General features: G+C 38.6%; 1 protein-coding gene across 1 annotated transcript in view; it reads right to left on the bottom strand.

The window, feature by feature from the left end:
• MPDZ (multiple PDZ domain crumbs cell polarity complex component) overlaps positions 1–17,840 on the bottom strand; it is a 128,797-nt gene that overhangs the window by 67,770 nt on the left and 43,187 nt on the right. Inside the window, exons 14-19 of the mRNA XM_077817668.1 lie at positions 16,229–16,375; positions 14,529–14,693; positions 11,288–11,476; positions 8,702–8,911; positions 6,433–6,549; positions 2,216–2,377 (exon numbers count right to left, since the gene is read on the bottom strand). Coding sequence (XP_077673794.1) covers positions 2,216–2,377; positions 6,433–6,549; positions 8,702–8,911; positions 11,288–11,476; positions 14,529–14,693; positions 16,229–16,375 — 990 coding nt within the window. The remainder of the gene's footprint in view (positions 1–2,215; positions 2,378–6,432; positions 6,550–8,701; positions 8,912–11,287; positions 11,477–14,528; positions 14,694–16,228; positions 16,376–17,840) is intronic.

A 17,840-nucleotide genomic window follows, 5' to 3' on the forward strand; every position in this document is an offset into this window, starting at 1 on the left:
CCGGTGTTCTGTTCTATAAATGGTAGGAGGTGATTTTATTTTTATTGCACCATGTTGATTAGAAGGATTTAGGCTTTTATCCCTTCAAATGCAACTTAGATGGAACACTCAAATGTGGGCCTGTTTTGATTACTATCCAGACAGTTTCGATGACCATCTTCTGAAATTGTTTCTTTGTGCATATCTACCTTTTTCTCCTTTCCATGTATCTACTACACTGAATACCAGCACACTGAAAAGCATAGTCATGCATGGACATATGGGTGGGCATTGGATAGGTGGCTGAGTGTAGCTATCATATATCAGTACAGGGATTCTCCTTTTTATATACATAACTGCAAAAGAGTGCTGTAAGTTTTAACACATAAACTGAGAATTCACATGTCTTCAGGAAGAAAGAGGCAACTTCTTTTAGACTGTCATTGACTTCAATGCATGGTACAGATATGGCTCATTTCACGGTACAAGGATGGGAAAGCTACATCAGACATGGTCTGTTCATGTTTATTCTCCTGATGATGCTATTTCTGCTGCCTGAAAACCTTTAGGTTCTATATTTTAGTGCACATGCAGCTACGAATGAATTACACTGGTGCCACTCCCTACATTTTTTGTTACTCTGTAACAGTAGGTCACCACTTTAAAATTTGCAACTTATATTTTATTTATTTGAGGAAAATGCACCTGATTATTTTGATTTAAAACATTTTTCTTTAGTTATTTTGAAAACAATAAAGCACTCAAAAGCCTGTATTCCAGTGACCTATCATATGAGATGCACTTTCCAAATGGCTAGACACATCCAGTTTCACTGTGTTCTCATATGCCTATAACATACACTTCTTTGGGTTGTACTGCATCAGCCCCTTGTTTCAGAGGTCTCCTTGTTAACACTAGTTTCTCCACTGCCTTACACCATGTGTAGTTGTTTACACTTCTGCAGAGAGTTGAAAGTGCTACCAGATTAGAATATTAACATTTTATACCCATTGTGCACTGATGTAAATAGCTGCACAAGGAGCCAGGCAGTGGAGAATCAGACCCATCAATTTTAAAAGCTCAAATAAAAATGGCCTCTAAAAAATGCTGAAAAAAACTGAAGACTTCAGGGAGCCCCAGCACCATGCATTCAGTAAGACCAGCCTTTGTCCTGTAAAATGTATGTTTCTCAGCATGCATAGTGCATAATCCCTTTAAGTAACAATTACTAAGTTAAACAATACAATCTGTCCCATTGGCAGAGCAAAGGTACACTCTATTGTGGATTAGGAGATTCCATTAGGAGATGAACTCAGCTTTCAGTCCCATGGATAGTAAAGACTGAACACATTCCAGAAAGGATAAAGCCAGCCACTGAGTCTCAGGTGTGCAGGAAGATGCAGCAGCTGCTCTATTCAAGATTACATACTGCAAACCATCCAAGAAAACTACATGGTGTTGCCCGCAAAGATGATCACAGGTCTACCTCAAATACTTGAAGAAACACACTGGAAAAGTCCTGGCTAAAAAAAATTAATAGTCTTCTAACAAACGAAGAAAAGGCAATGACTGGGAGGAACAAAAAAGGGACCATCAATACACAAAAGCAATTCAATATGGGTATGTGAGTGGCACAAAAATAAAAAATATTTTTTGTATTTCTTAGGAACTTGTTCTTTGCTGATTAACTGAGTTTAACTGCTAATGGAATCTCAATCAGCAATTAATTATAGCATCATTGTCTCAGGAACATAGAAATTAACATAATTCTAACTACTACATAATAAAGATATGCAGAAAATGAGAGTAACTTTTGCTTTCATGCCTAAACTATTGTACCTGTAATAGAATGCAATTTTTCTGTGTACAGCCATTTATGTAGCCAGTCTTTAATATGCTCTGAAATTTAATAACAATTTATATTTTTGTAGCAGATTACTCAGCACAAATTTGATGTTACAAATTGTCTCCAAACAGGTTAACTTTCTGGTGATACAAAATACAATCAAAGCTTTGAACCGTCTATCTCCTTCTCTCTCTGACATACAAGTCTGAAAGGTATCCAATCAACACTACCTAAATGAAATTGCACTTTAATCTGATAACGAACCTATGAGCAGATGGAACTGTGGCAACATAATGCCTCTACATTTAATACAGCAGCTAGACATAAACATTGAGTTTTTTATACTTCTAATCAAGGTCTGCCATCAATAAAATTATATTTTCTTTTTACCTTGGGAGTTGATGATGGAAGAGAGAGGCTGTAGTTCAGACCATCACTACAGCTACTGCCGTGCAGAGCTAACACAGAAGCCTGGAAGGTGTCATCATTGTCTGAAGTATACTGTGATTCAAAGGTGGATTCATCCGCTAGATCTGCCTCACTTGAGTCCACCTAATAACAAAAGGCAATTTAATCAGGCTATCTGCTACTTTCAGACCACATAAGCCCCAAACACTTGCACATGTGTGGCTAAATCCTTGCTGGTACTTTGCTTAATATTTTTCTGTTTTATACAAAATCTTCTATACACAGTGGACCAAATTCTACATGCAATTACACCTACGTAACCCCAAACGGAATAGAGGTTGCACAGGTGTATCTGAAAGCCAAACTTGGCTCTGAGTTTTTGCAAATACTACAGAGCAGAGATGAGCTAACAGCCATGACCACGGATATTAGATAGTGGAAAAATGCTGCTTTATTCTATGCAGTCAACAAATCCCGGAGACTTTTTTTTGTTTGTTTTTCTTCTTGGTGAATACATGCTACAAAAATGGAAATCTTCACTTACTGCCACATTTTAGGGACAAATTAATTTCCCTCCCCCTAGTAGTTTGTTTAAATAGGCTGGTGGTTTTTAAAAGGTACAGAAATTTTTTAAAGGTACAGAAATATTTTAAAAATACAAACTCCTGGGGTTTTAGGCCCTTTACTTTGTTCCCATATTTCCAAAGTAGCTTATATTATTAAAAAGATTTGCAAGCTATTATCTTTTAACATGAGATAATAACTAATATGACAGATAGCACGATTTTAAAACCTCACTATATGCATGTACAATCACTACAGTTTCATAAGGCTTGTCATATGCATATACTAGTACAGTGGCAACTGTATTATACTGTACTTTATCATCTATATACTATGTTCCTGTATCTAATCTAATTCACACCAATATAAATCAGGAATTACACTATTGTAAAACAGGTGTATACCAGAATCATACCTACACGGTCAACTCCAAATGAAGCAAATACAGCCAACTCTGTTGATAATCCACAGGTTAAGACCCTTCTAAGTAGAGCTGGTAACACAGCTCATAATACTGTATTTTATTTTATATGGTTAATCATATTATTAATTAGTAATTTCAGATTTCCAATTATGATAATTGTCACAATGGACTGTAATGGCTCAAAAGGATTGATTCCTTCTGTTGCATCAATGATCCATGGATTAGAGCAGTGTTCCCCAAACTTGGGATACCACTTGTGCAGGGAAAGCCCCTGGCGGGCCAGGCCGGTTTGTTTACCTGCCGCGTCTGCAGGTTTGGCCAATCACAGCTCCCACTGGCCACGGTTCGCTGCTGCAGGCCAATGGGGGCTGCGGAAAGCGGCGTGGGCCGAGGGACGTACCGGCCGCCGCTTCCCGCAGCCCCCATTGGCCTGGAGATGCAAACCGCGGCCAGTGCGAGCAGTGATCGGCCGAACCTGCGGATGTGGCAAGTAAACAAACCGGCCCGACCCGCCAGGGGCTTTCACTGCACAAGCAGCATCCCAAGTTTGGGAAACACTGGATTAGAGCAATGTCTTTTATATTTCCACTGAGACCCTTGTGCTAATGCAAATGGACCTCTCTCATAACAGACTCAATTTTATCAAAGGTGTATGCAGAAATTTTTTTTAAAAAGGTACTACCTTGCATCCCTGTACAATTCAGAGTAAGTGTTTACATTCAGTCTTCAACTGACTCTGTTGTGTTTAGGTACAACAGCATATGCAGTATGCTCTTCCGCTAGGTAGATTATGCTCTAAAATATATAACATAACATACCTAACTCAGACTCCTGAAATATATGTTGCTAGGCCACAACAGACCAGATGAAGGATGAAGTCAAAGACCTTCCTCTGAATTTTAAAAAAGCATGCCTAAACTGCATGTGCAAAACCTACAGGTCAAATCCTGGGCTTATCACTTAGTTTTAACTGAGGCTCTTTAAAAATTTTACTGAGTCCCATTTTCAAAAGTGATTTAAACATTTAAGGGTCAGATTTTTAAGGGTATTTAGGCACCTATCTCCCATTTCAATTGGAGTAAGATGCCTAAATATCATTAAAAATCTGGCCCTTAGAAGCCTAACTGCAATTGACTTCCAAGGAGATTTAGGCACGTAAGAGCCTAGGTCACTTTTGAAAATACATCTTAGGAAGCGAAGTCACTTAGGTGTTTTGGAGAATTTTACCCTTCAGTCCATATTCAGGGAAACTTAGACTGAAGTCTAAACTGTGCCTGAATAAAAACTGAGTAAAGTGAAAAAGGACTTCAGTATTTGGCCTTATATTTGCAAATGGAAAACAAGTAACTGCATATACTTTGCAGTCTCCAGATCTTGAATTTGTAACTGCCGATGAAAATTCCCATTTTGCAGATACAATTTAGGCACCCAGTTTCGAAAATGTAAACCTTATAATTATTTCATTTTTTGTATTGTTATTAATATATCAGCATTATTTTCAAACGTTTTTCACATTCCATGTCCGGAAAGGATCATCTTTCTGACCTCCAATACAATATAGGCCACAGAACTTTTTCCAAATAATTACTACAGCAGATCTTTAAGAAAAACATCCAATCTTGATTAAACAATTGTCAGTCATGGAGAACCCATTTTGACACTTAGCAAATTGTTCCAATTGTTAATTACTCTCACTGTCAAAAATGTCCATCTTATTTCCTATCTGAATTTATCTCGCTTCAACTTCTAGCCATTGGATCATGACTTACCTTTCTGTGGTAGATTGAAAAGCACATTATTAAATATTTGTTCCTCATGTAGATACTCAGACTATAATTAAGTTACCCCTTAACCTTCCCTTTGTTAAACTAAATCGATAGACTCAAAGAGCTCAATCTATCACTATAACTCACATTTTTCCTAATCCTTTACTCATTCTCCAGACTCTTCTCTGAACCTCTCAAATTCACCAACATCCTTCTTGAAATGTGAGCACCTGAGTTGCATGAACAAAACCTGTGGGCCAAATTCTGAGCTCAGTTTTTACTCAATCCTTACTCAGCCAACTAGCAATAAAGGACATTTCTCACTTACAACCTAGTTTCTCTCTGATATATCAATAAAGTCATAATCTTGTTGTCGGGAAAACAACTGTGATATTATAAATGCTGTACGATGATAGCAAGGCAAGATTAAACAGAAAGAGGATAGGGACAGTGGAATTTAAAGACATTGTTAGAAAAAAGCACTTTCGTAATTCACAAACATGAAAAACTATGACAAACACGTGGAAGGATTTAATTCTCCTATTCAACAGTTTTTTTCTGTATGAAACATCCTCTTTAAGGATGCTGATGATTTTTTATAAATTTAACTTAAACTTCTCAATTCATATCTGTATCAAAATATGACTTCAACGGGAGCTGAAGGTACTCAATATTTCTTAGTAAGTGCTCAGCATCGTGCAAGTTCAGGACCCAGGACTGAGCAAATAAAGAGAAGAATACATTAAAAATCTGGATTCCTATTGGCAGTTTCTGGAGACGAGGAAAAGTATCTACGCTTCATGTAAGTTGCTTGCACTGTAAAAATCCAGTTTTTATACTCACAAATCTTGTGATCACTGAACAATCTTGTAGTGTAAATACAGCTATTAAAAAAAGAAATGCAGACAACTTTTAAATAAAGTTGCACAGCAAGAATGCCATTTAGAGGCAAAACAGAGTTCCACCAACTTTTCAAACTTTTTAAAAAAGAGACATCCACATTATCACATGTTGGTAAATAGAAGTTTCTACTATGTAGTGAAATAAAAGCTTACATACAAAGGACAAGGTTTTTTGAAGACACCTATGAAGTCTGAATGCCCAATGCCCACCATTACAATTGGAACTGGGCATAGACATCTCTTAGCTGGCTTTGAAAAAATCTCAGCCAAATATTTTCTTATTTTCTAGTCGCTAAAACATTCTGGCTAGAGAATCATCTGGTGCAAACTGGTGGAGCTGTACTGATTTCAATGGATCTATGCCAGTTTACAGCATTTGGCTATCTGGTGAGATCATGACAGGTCACATGTGAAGTGAGGCTAAACACTTTAAAAAAAATCATAAGCAGAGTGACGAAAAAGACTTTTCATTACATTTGGACAAGGCAAAAAACAATGTTAAAAGGGTTTTAACAGAAATCTTGATAAATTGTGCCCACTAACCAGAGCCAGCTCAGCACGGAAGAGGGCTGCATCAACTGGCCCTTCCTCCTCAAGTGACTGGGCAGTGTAGAAAAAGGAATCTTCCTTAGCAGAAACATAACCCTCTTCTGGTGAAAGCTGCAGAAAGAATGAAGCTCTGAGTTGGATGAGTGGCCAGTATATAGGACATGCAGAGTCAGTAATGTTAAGGGAGTTTTAGAAATGCAAATAAATACCAAATACAGAAGAGAAATCATCTCATTCAAAATCATAGTGTGGGGTAAGTAAAATGATACATATTTTAACCTTCACATGTTGTTTTACCTGCTGTAGTACACAGAACCCATAATATACTATACAAATAAGTTTAAGGCTTCTGTATTCTTTGCCCATAATTAAGCATTTACAAAAACAGTCATCACATGGTCCACCCAGGGGTACAGAGCACGGAATTTTAATCACTGAAACAATAGGCCTCTATTACTAGAGCTAAAGGAGTAACTGTTAGCTGGTCACAGTAGTGAGCTCTTATCCCCTATGTAGGCCAGCCACTAGAGGAGGACAAAATATACTTTGTCAGTGTACTACAGATGCATCAATTTTTTTCCATGTAATTTGCTGCTGCTGTTAGGTGCTGTCCAACACCACTGTAGAGCAAAATATTATTTCTAGTGTGGCGGAACTCAGCAAGTATAACGTGTTAAATATTTAATGCTGAACCTTTATACAAAGCCAGAGAAAAGTAACACTTAATCGTGCTTCATCCTCTTTCATGCTTTAAACAAGATATTAATTCTGAAAAATTTGTTTTGCAAAAAACATTATTGTGCAACATGGAGCATTCATTCTAATCTGCAAACCTTTTTTAACAGGAAACAAGTTAAAAATATCTCTTTCAACAAAAAAAAAAAAATACAAAATTCCTTGTAACTTTTGTTATTACTACAGGGTTAACTGCTAAGAGCCAGAATCTGAAATCAAGGAGAATTCTGTGCAGGGAAGGACTGTGGGATTGTAACATGAGAGAGAGAGAGAGGAAAAAAAAATAATTCAGTCTTATAAATAAAATGGGCCAGATCCTCAGATGGTGGAAATTGGTGTAACTCCACTGATTCCAATTTAAACCAAGGGAGAATCTGGTCAAATATTTTGTTTTTACTCTGTAATTACTCAAAGAAGCATTATTCCAAAGGCTTTGTTTGATTTCCCTGGTCAGTGAGGAAGGGAGTATGGTTCAATGAGCTCTGGCTTCTATTCATGTCTCTCTCTAATACTCTCACTATGTGGTCTTGACCAAGCTATTTACCCTCTTGGTAGTGCTTTAATTTCTCTCTCTCTAAAATGTGAAAAAAGAAAAGGAGTACTTGTGGCACCTTAAAGACTAACAAATTTATTTGAGCATAAGCTTTCGTGAGCTACAGCTCACTTCATTGGATAAGTGAGCTGTAGCTCACGAAAGCTTATGCTCAAGTAAATTTGTTAGTCTCTAAGGTGCCACAAGTACTCCTTTTCTTTTTGCGGATACAGACTAACACGGCTGCTACTTTGAAATCTAAAATGTGAGTAATCCTGCTTACCAAAGGAGGACTATTTGAGGTTTAATTAATGTTTGTAAAGTATTTTGAATTCATCGTTCAAATTAGGACCCCCCAGCCAGAGTGCACAGAAGTGAATTAATAACAGATAACAGTTATAGGTCAGTAACTGCACAACATCCTCACGCTCTGATTAGCTGAAATACTATACCATTTCAGTATAACTATTAGGTTTACACTGGATGAACTGAAATGTACATATACATTTTTAACATAAAGAACATAATCTAAATATGTTTGATATTAAATACGTACATGTTTCAGCATAAATCCTGACTAAAATCAGAGTCAGCACAGCTCTGGAAAGGTGATACAAGACTGTCTTTAAACCACCTTCACATACCCTCATATCTGAGAGCAACCTCAGGACAATGCTAAGTTATGCCTCGCTATCCACAGCCCTAGGTGTCTGCATTGGTAGCTGCGATGCTCCAAAGGCATAGGGATGCTCCGATCATTCCCCTTTCCCCAGCAACACCCCGTAGATTGGGGGCAGGAGTGAAGGGTTGTAAAAGTACTACACCAGCTCTGTACCACCCAGGGATTTCCCACAGGAAGGAGAAGATTCAGTGAGTCAGCTAAAACAGCTTTTGGCAGCTTTATGCCATCTGAGTGGCACAAAAGCAGTCGTAGATTAAGCAAAGACATTGGCCAGCAACATATGAAAAATCAATCATCTAGCACCCAATCCTTACAGGCAGTGGTTTGGCAACTCCTATTCTAACTGTTCCTACTGGTGCTCCTTTCAGTGCTTGTACAGCTTCCTCCAGGTTGCCATTTTCCAAGTTGATATCATTGACAAACATCAGCCGATCTCCAGGAAGAAGTCTACCATCTTGTTCAGCAACGCCACCAGGAACCAATGAGCGGATTACAATTACTGTGTTTGCAGGGTCCACTGGGTCCTAATTGAAAACAAAGTGAGGAAACCAGTTCACATGCTTATTTTTAATTCATAAAAAGTTACCTAACCTGTATGGGCCAACTCCCGAGGTCCTGACTCAGTCCCTACTCAGGCAAACTGCAGATGACTTTTCAAAGTGAGCTTATTTCAGCAATGGCTCAGGACACTTAGAAAAGGCCTCTGGATTTGCCCCTATTATTATTTAATCATTTATTTTGATACATAAAAGCACAAATAATTAGTCCTCACATGCGCTGAGTGCTTTTACATCATCTAGTTTCACAGTAAAACTACTGAATCGTGGACTGCACTTCCCAGTGTGGCAAATAATTACATGCCAGCAATTAAAACAAACACCTTCCACAGTAACAACATCTCTCCAGCCCTCAACCTTCTACATGCTCAAAGGCCTGGGGATAAAGGCTTGGAAGGTTAATACATCTGGGCTCTGATGGACCAAAGGGTTTATTTAGAGAATCCTTGCAGCTCGTAGTACGTGATCTCACTCAGTCATGAAGGGACTTTATAATAAGAGAGGATCCCTTATATGTACATGAGACAGACATTTTAATAGGGATCGACACATACCATTGTAAGGTAAGTTTATAAAGCACTTTATAAACAATGTAATACAAAAAGAGTAAAGTTTGTTTTTAACACTTAAAAAATACAATCCCCACTCCCTGACACACACATTTTAATTAAACATACTGTGATCAAAGACCAAGAACTGGAACTTAATCTCTATAACAAATTCTACCGTATCAGAGTTATATACGTTTGCATAATACGGCACAGAAACTCACAAGGACCATAGTTAGAACATCAGACGTTAATTTTTCACAATATGTTACTTTCATTCCACTGTGCAAGCACAGTAGGATATTACATAATACAGTATAAGCTTTATTAATTCTAAAAGCTTAGTGACTAAAACCCTAAATTACATAGTGGTACCTAGATCAACACATTTAGCAATTTCAACTTAGATACAGTAGCAACTTTCCTTGCCAATGTATTAAGTATTGGAAAAGATGCTAGTTTAGCACTGCAAGCTGTACAACTGAAAATATGGAAATAAGTGACTCGAGAGTTAATATGAAGAAATGACAAGATCCCTGAAAACCCATGGGAATTAGTATGATGTAATAAGGTAGGATCCATGAAACTGTGGTTAACAATACAGTACCATCAGCGTCTTACAGAGTGTAATGCAAGTAGCATCTCTCTGGAGACATTACTTGAGTGGGCAGTAGCCCTCACAACTTCATCCAAGAACATTTACAGCATCATCTGAGATGGGACTGCATTTTACCTGTGTCACACTGAATATCCTCTCCCCTTTCAAGGAATCTGCTTACAGTTATCAACATTAGGTTTGCTAACTTTCTGACCAAATACAACCGAACACCCTTGCCCTGCCCCTTCTCCGAGGCCTCACCCTGTTCACTGCATTCCCCCCCTTCCTCTGTCACTCCCTCTCCCCCACCCTTACTCACTCATTCATTTTCAGCAGGAGTGGGAGGGAAAAACCACTCATGCTTATGTAACTGTAACTATAGTCAAAATTAAGAATTAACTGAAAATTTGCTAGAAATAAAGATAAAACTTCCTCCAAATATAAAATATACTGTAAATTTAGCTCATCATTCATATTCCTGAGAGAAAAAAGCATAAATATTGTGAATGACTTTTCCATCTTATACATGAGAACAGTGAATCAATTTCATGAAATCTCCAAGAACTGATAGAGATAAATATGAAATATGTTCACAGTAAATATCAAAATGTTCACAAGAACTGTACATTTCTCTGATAATCTCCAGAATTCAGAATATGCAACTATTACTAGACAATGTAACCTTTATTACATTCCTTAATTGCTCACTACATAAAGAAATACTGTGGAGGGGTGTTTTCAAAAGATCCACCCTCTAGCCAACCCATAAGAAATGAAGTATGGGCATAATTTGCAACTGCAGTTGAGCTCTGGATGCAAACCAGAACATTTGTGCCTCTCAGTACTTAACTGCAGATGCAAATCACATGGTTAGAACCCCTGAATTGTGTGCGCAACTCATTGCACTCAAAGAATAGGAAGAAGCGCCTTTTAAAAACCTAGCCCTCTATGTGAATATTTATTTATTTGGGCTGGATTGATACTCTGTGCTCTTAATATAATAAAAGGAATGAAGAATATAGTTAATGAGATGTCTGAGTAAGACCCAGGAGGAGTATGAAAATTTTTATTACCTGCTTCCTCTAACATATGAGAATATTGTCTGGTTTGCATTCACCTCGCATATAATGGATGGGATCTACGTTCAATAAAAAATATTTTACCTTCTTCTGCTGAAATAAGGAATATAGAAGTTACCTGGTAGTCTAATATGCTAAAGCCAAGTCCCATGCTCCCTTTCTCCAGATCAACATGTTGTATTTCTGTTTCCCACATTGCCAAAGGAGATCCTTGCACCTCGTCGATATTCTGACCTACATCAGCCATTTCCAAGCCAGTACCCTCTGTCTCTGAGGAGCCAATGACTTCATCAAGGTCTACATGAGACTGGAAAGACAAAGAAAACCCACCAACCCCATAATATTAATGTGGCACATGTCAAATTTCATGAATTACCAGTACCCAAGTGATGCACACCAAAATGGAGATAAAAGCTCAGAGGTTATATTCCATTTTATCTGATGGTGCTGAGTATCTAGGAAGTGTAACAAACAAAAGTACATAATAAATCTAATACAGAAGGATTAAACATCATTGCTCAAGTGTTTTAATATCAAAGTTATACTTTTAAAGAACAGGGTTCATGCTTGTCATAAAACATGCAAACCCACAGGAAATTGCACTCCCGACATGGGGTATTGTGCATTCAAATAGATTCTTGCCTGCAGAATTAATCATTCTCTCTAGCTATCTACACGTTTATACTACATCTATCATCACAGACTCTTAGAAAAATGTATAGTTCACATCTGCAATCTGCTCCCTGTCTAACTGATTTAATAATATTGACAGAAGAGCACAGAAGCAACAGTATTCATTCCTTTAGTGGAATACAGATGCTTAGCAGTGAGGAGACACATTTTGCTCCATACGCCATATAAGCACAGAATTCAAAATTCATGGTGGATCTCCCTCTACAGAAACTGCCATACACTACTCCAACATACTTAACATACAGATATGCTAAGTGGGTAAAGTTTGCAAACATCGTTTCTGAGGTAATGAATCATGCCTTAACCCACATTCTACCACTGTGGTGTACACAATCAAAAGAAGATGCCACAGTTATGTGGCTATAATGTGCAATACCAGCTGTCTGACTAAGAATGATACCAAATGCAATGGCATCTCAACAGGAGCAAGGCATTCAGATGTAGTACTGAGAGCACTGACAAGAAGTTACTCACATTGTGCAGTAACGAGGGTTCTTTGAGATGTGTCACCCTATGGGTGCTCCCCTGAGGTGCGCTTGCATCCCTGCACTGCTGATTGGAGAAGTTCGGTATCAGTGTCTGTTAGGCCTGTACATGCGCTGTCCCTCCTCGTGCTGTGCCACGAAGACAGACAGTGCACGGGAGGTAACCCCCCTCAGTTCCACCTCCACCACAGAGTCATTGACAAGAGCTCTGAAGCAGAGGGGAGGAGGGTGGGTTGTGGAGGACCCATAGGGACACACTGTGATGGTTAGAAACCTCTGTCTAATTTCAAGCCTAAACTTGTTGACATCCAGTTTATATCCATTTGTTCTTGTGTCAACACTGGTGCTTAACTCAAATAACTCCTCTCCCTCTTTGGTAATTATCTCTCTGATGTATTTACAGAGAGCAAATCACATCTCCCCTCAGTCTTCAACTGATTAGGCTAAACAAGCCAAGCTCCTCTCATAAGCTAAGTTTTCCATTACTCTGATCATCCCAGTGGCCCTTCTCTGCACCTGATCCAGTTTGAATTCATCTTTCTAAAACATGGGAGGCCAGAATTGCACACAGTTTTCCAGATGAGGTCTCATTAGCGCCTTGTTTAAAGGTACTAACACCTCCCTGTCTCTACTGGAAATATCTTGCCTGATGCATGCTAAGATGGCATTAGCCTATTTCATGGCCACATCACATTGCTGGCTAATAGTCATCCTGTGATTGACCAATACATCTAGGTCTTTCTCCTCCTCAGTCACTTCCAACTGACACATCCTCAGCTTATAACAACAAGAATTTTGTTAGTCCCTAAGTGCATGACCTTGCACTTAGCACTATTAAATTTTATCCCATTTTTTATTACTCCAGTTTTTAAGATCCTCCAGATCTTGTATGATATTTTGGTCCTCTTCCATATTGGTTATACCCCAACTTTGGGTCATCCGTAAATTTTATTAGCATAGTCCTCCTTTTTGTGCCAAGGTCATGAATGAAAATGTTAAATAAGATTGGTCCCCAGACCAGTCCCGGAGGAACTCCACTAGTTAACTCCCTTCAGCCTGACAGTTCATCTTTCAGTATGACCCATTGTAGTCTCCCCTTTAACCAGTTCCTTATCTACCTTTCAATTCCCATATTAATCCCCATCTTCTCCAATTTAACTAATAATTTCACATGTGGAACCAAATCAAATACCTTACAGAAATTCAGGCAGATTAGATTGATTGCATTTCCTTTGACTGAAAAAAAGTTATCATCTCAAAGAAGGAGATCAGGTTCGTCTGGCACGATCTACCTTTTCTAAAAACCACACCATAATTACTGCTTACATCAATGTCTTAACTACTTTCTTTTGTTCCAAGACCTTGCATACAACTGAATCAAACTAAAAGGCCTGTAGTTCCATGGATCTTTTCCCACTTTCTTAAAAATAGGTTCTATACTAGCAATTCTCCAGTCTTAGGGTACAACCCCTGAATTTACAAGTTCACTGAAAAAATCCTTGCTATGGAGTTTCTCAGACCTTGATTCTGGAATTTTTCCTCCACCAGGAATCAAATGGAGATTATGTCCATCTCTCTTAGGGCACGATTAAGGGTATGATTCTGTCACGGAGGCTGCGGATTCTATGAGTTTCTGGGACCTCCGTGACTTCTTCTGTGGTGGCCAGCCTCAGGGCCGCCAGAGCAGCTGGCCAGCGATTGGCCCAGGGCCAGAGCAGCAGCTCCAGGACTGAAGCAACAGCCATGGTTGGGTCAACATCCCTCCCACACACTCAGGGCAGGAGTAGTGGCAGGACTAGAACAGCTGCTGGAGGTCAAGCCCTGGCAGCGCTCCAACTGTTAGTTTCCCCCTCGCTATTTTTTTAGTAAAAGTCACAGAGAGGTTGTGGGCTTCTGTGAATTTTTGTTTATTGCCCACGACCTGTCTCTGACTTTTACTGAAAACACCCGTAACAAAATCTTAACCTTAGGCATGATGCAAGGCAATCACTTCTTTTGCATTAATCGGAGCTGGTGAGTTGGTATATGGTTTGAGGGAAACTTTGAACTTTTCCATCACTAATTTAAAACCATAATGGTCTTTCAAATCTTTGTACATGAAATTTTGTTGGTTTATAATAAGGTACATTTTAAAATAAAAATAAATAAATGAGGTGCTACTTTTTAAGTTTACAGCAGTACCTTTTCTGTGAGCTGAACCTCCGAGAGGGTCAGATTGTCCAACTCTGATTGACTGACGGGGGGAGCTTTGGGACGGCAGCAGACCATTGTCACCTTGATAGGCAGCTCTTTTAAAATATTTACCACATCCTTGTGATTTTCCCCAAGCAAAGATATTTCATTCACCTGGGGAAAAACAGAACAAAACACATTCAGCAGAAATACAAAGAATAAAAATGAGAATAAACTTGTTAGCATGGATTTACAGATTCTATGGCCAGAAAGGACTACTCTGATCATCTAGACTGACCTCGTACATAACAGAGATCATAAAACATTCCTGAAATATCAGTTGAACTAGAAATACTATTTTAGAAAAGCATGCAAACGTGATTTTAAAATTGCCAGTGATGGAGAACTCACCCCAATCCTTGGTAGATTGTTCCAATGGTTTGTGAATCTGGCCCTTTTTAAAGCAAGCAAGCAGGGGGAAGCAGGTGAAGGAGGCAGAGAGAGAGGGCGAGAGAGACACACGCGACCACTTGTACTTAAGCTACTACTAATTTATAGTTACGTAATCAATAATTCTTTATCCATCAGGATGAAGTCTAACATAGAATTCTCTCCCTTCCCCCCATGTTGGACACAACACTTCTTGAGTTAGGAAACTCACCTATAATATGTAGAAATAGCAAGGATGTTTTAATATGTCATTCAGTTTGAAGTTCCCCATGATCACACAGCTTTTCTTCCTATACAGGTAGGCCCCTAAGGAGCCAGTCATCCTGTTCCCTAGAGTGATTTAGCGGTCTGTGGCAAGACTCAGTTAGTACCCCATGTGCTTTATCTCTTAGAACACTGATCCATAAGCATTCAAAATCATTTTCTTCTGAGTTGTCAGTGACTCAAACAGGTAATGCCATTTTTGACACAGAGTGCCATTCCGCTACCCCTTTTGCTTACTCAATCCCTCCTAAATAGGTTATAACCATTATTTTAATATTCTAGTCAAGTAAATCATCCCACCAGGTTTCAGTAATACCAGCTAGATTGAATTGATGCACACAGATGAGCAATTCTGATTCCTCTTGTTTGTTACCCAAGCTCCCAGCATCAGTCTACAGCCAATTAAAGAATTTCTTCTCTCACTTCCTTTGGTTTTTTGATTTGTGCACAAATAAATCAATATAGGACCCAATCCTGCTTCTACGAAAGTCCATTGAGCAGGCTCAGATCCAAAATAAGCTTTAAACTGAATAGTCAAAAGTGGATAATGAGTTTGGTCATTTCATAAAAAAACATGTATTCACATCACAAACCACCATAAATTTTAGCTTGAATGGGACTATTCTCTGAAGAGAGCCCCCCAGGAAAGGAAAAGAAAAGACAGACCAGGTAAAGACTGAACAACATTATCAGAGCTAGGTAGGAACAGTAACATTATGTATGGACCAAGATGAATCTTATTGTTCTCTTGCCTTCATGAAAACCAAACTTACACCAATTTTTTAAAATTACGTTTTGACTAAATCCAAAATTTTTGTACACTTCTTGACCCATTACATACTGTACCTTTGAAAATTCAACTAGTAGCTGCTCATTTTTTTATTATTTAATTTAATTTAAATAACTGTGTGTTATAAGAGATGTGAGAAATTAGGCCATCTTCTCAGGACCTTGATATATAAAGGAGCAAAGATAAAGTGGGAATTCTCCCTTACTTCCAGGAGTTCATCTCCACTGAACAGCTTGCCACATCGTCCAACTGGCCCTTCTGGTAAAACAGATCGGATGAAATGATGTCCCACGGCAGCTTCCAAGCTTATCCCTAACCCGCTGCTTTCACTAAATTTGTTAACTTCAGCCACCTAAAAAGATTGAGAAAGAGAGTTATTTTTCAGTCAAATTCACACACAAAGAAGCAGTAGTTTTAGAAGGGAAATATAAGACTTGCCAGATATATTCTGCTTTTAAATTACAAGTTCACTCATTTGAAAGAGCATCTTTGCTCATTCGTTTTACATCAAACACAAGATGGAATAACAACAGATGCTGAAAGGAAGCAGCCAGCTGTAACTTCCCATTTTACTTAGAGGACTACAACTGCTGGTAGCAAAGACTACCCTATAGATAAAAGGTATCCAGGGGGAACTCCAAACAAATGGAATGAAGGCTAAAATCAAAGGGCTCAATCCAGCAGAAATTATGCAGCTGCAAAGGCTATTACAGTTTTTTTTAAAAGGAATGTCTTCTATGCTTGCAGTGTTGTTGTAGCTGTGTTGGTCCCAGGATATGAGAGACAGAGAGAAGACGGGTGAGGTAATATCTTTTATTGAACCAACATATGCTGTTGAAGAGACAAGCTTTCGGGCTCCACAGAGCTTTCCCCAAACCCAAAGGACAACTCTTTGGAGCTTGAAAGCTGGTCCAATAAAATATATTTCCTCATCCGCCTTGTCTCTCTCAGGTCTTCTACACAACAGACATGGATTCACAATTAGCTGTTTCACACAGACACTTCCCTACCTGAGCTCTCAAGCAGAGTGTGGCTGCACATGGGATGCCACACAAGTCTGTAAAATGAAATTTACTATGTTTGTAGATTGCCAGCTCTACTAGTCAGTGAATAGGGGTGGAGAGATTGGAGCCATGGCCCTACCTCCCACTGCCCTTCATGCTCCTTTGGGGTGCTGCATATTTCCAGGGAGTACAGAGGAGAAAAGGCTTTGTAATTTCCTGAGCACAGAAACTGAAATTCTGCCTACCCCTACAATGCCCGCACAAAAGCTGAGGCTCTTTCCACCTAAATTCAGTACATATCGGTACTATTTTCACAATTGCATATACAAATAGTGGAACTGCTTGTACTAATGGACTGTTACATAAGTACCTGGTCATTATCACACAAAATTACCCCTTTAGCCTGTACACATGCAGTCACTGTACATAAAAATTAGATTGCAATAGCGCACACGTTTTAGAGTGTATTCTTGTGGGTGTGCACTTCTGAAAAATCAATCCCGTCATTGAGTGTGTTTTCATTGTTTATTATAAATGCCTCATGCAGTAGTTTGATCATTATACCAATCAAAACAATTCACTCATTACATAGAGTGGATGGAGGGTCCTAAGTAGAGTTGAGTAAATATGATTGTTCAGTTCAGTGACTGATCAAAAATCTGAAACAAATATGGTTCGTTTTGAACCAAAACTGTATATTTTCATTTTTTCTTACCAACATGAAAACCTTTTATTCAGGTTGAACAAAATATCTGGAATGCTGATTTGAAATATGTTCAAAATGAAATGACGTTTCATTTCCAAAATACTGTT

This window comes from Eretmochelys imbricata, chromosome 5 (assembly GCF_965152235.1).
Source record: "Eretmochelys imbricata isolate rEreImb1 chromosome 5, rEreImb1.hap1, whole genome shotgun sequence".
In the NCBI taxonomy this organism is placed as follows: Eukaryota; Metazoa; Chordata; order Testudines; family Cheloniidae; genus Eretmochelys; species Eretmochelys imbricata.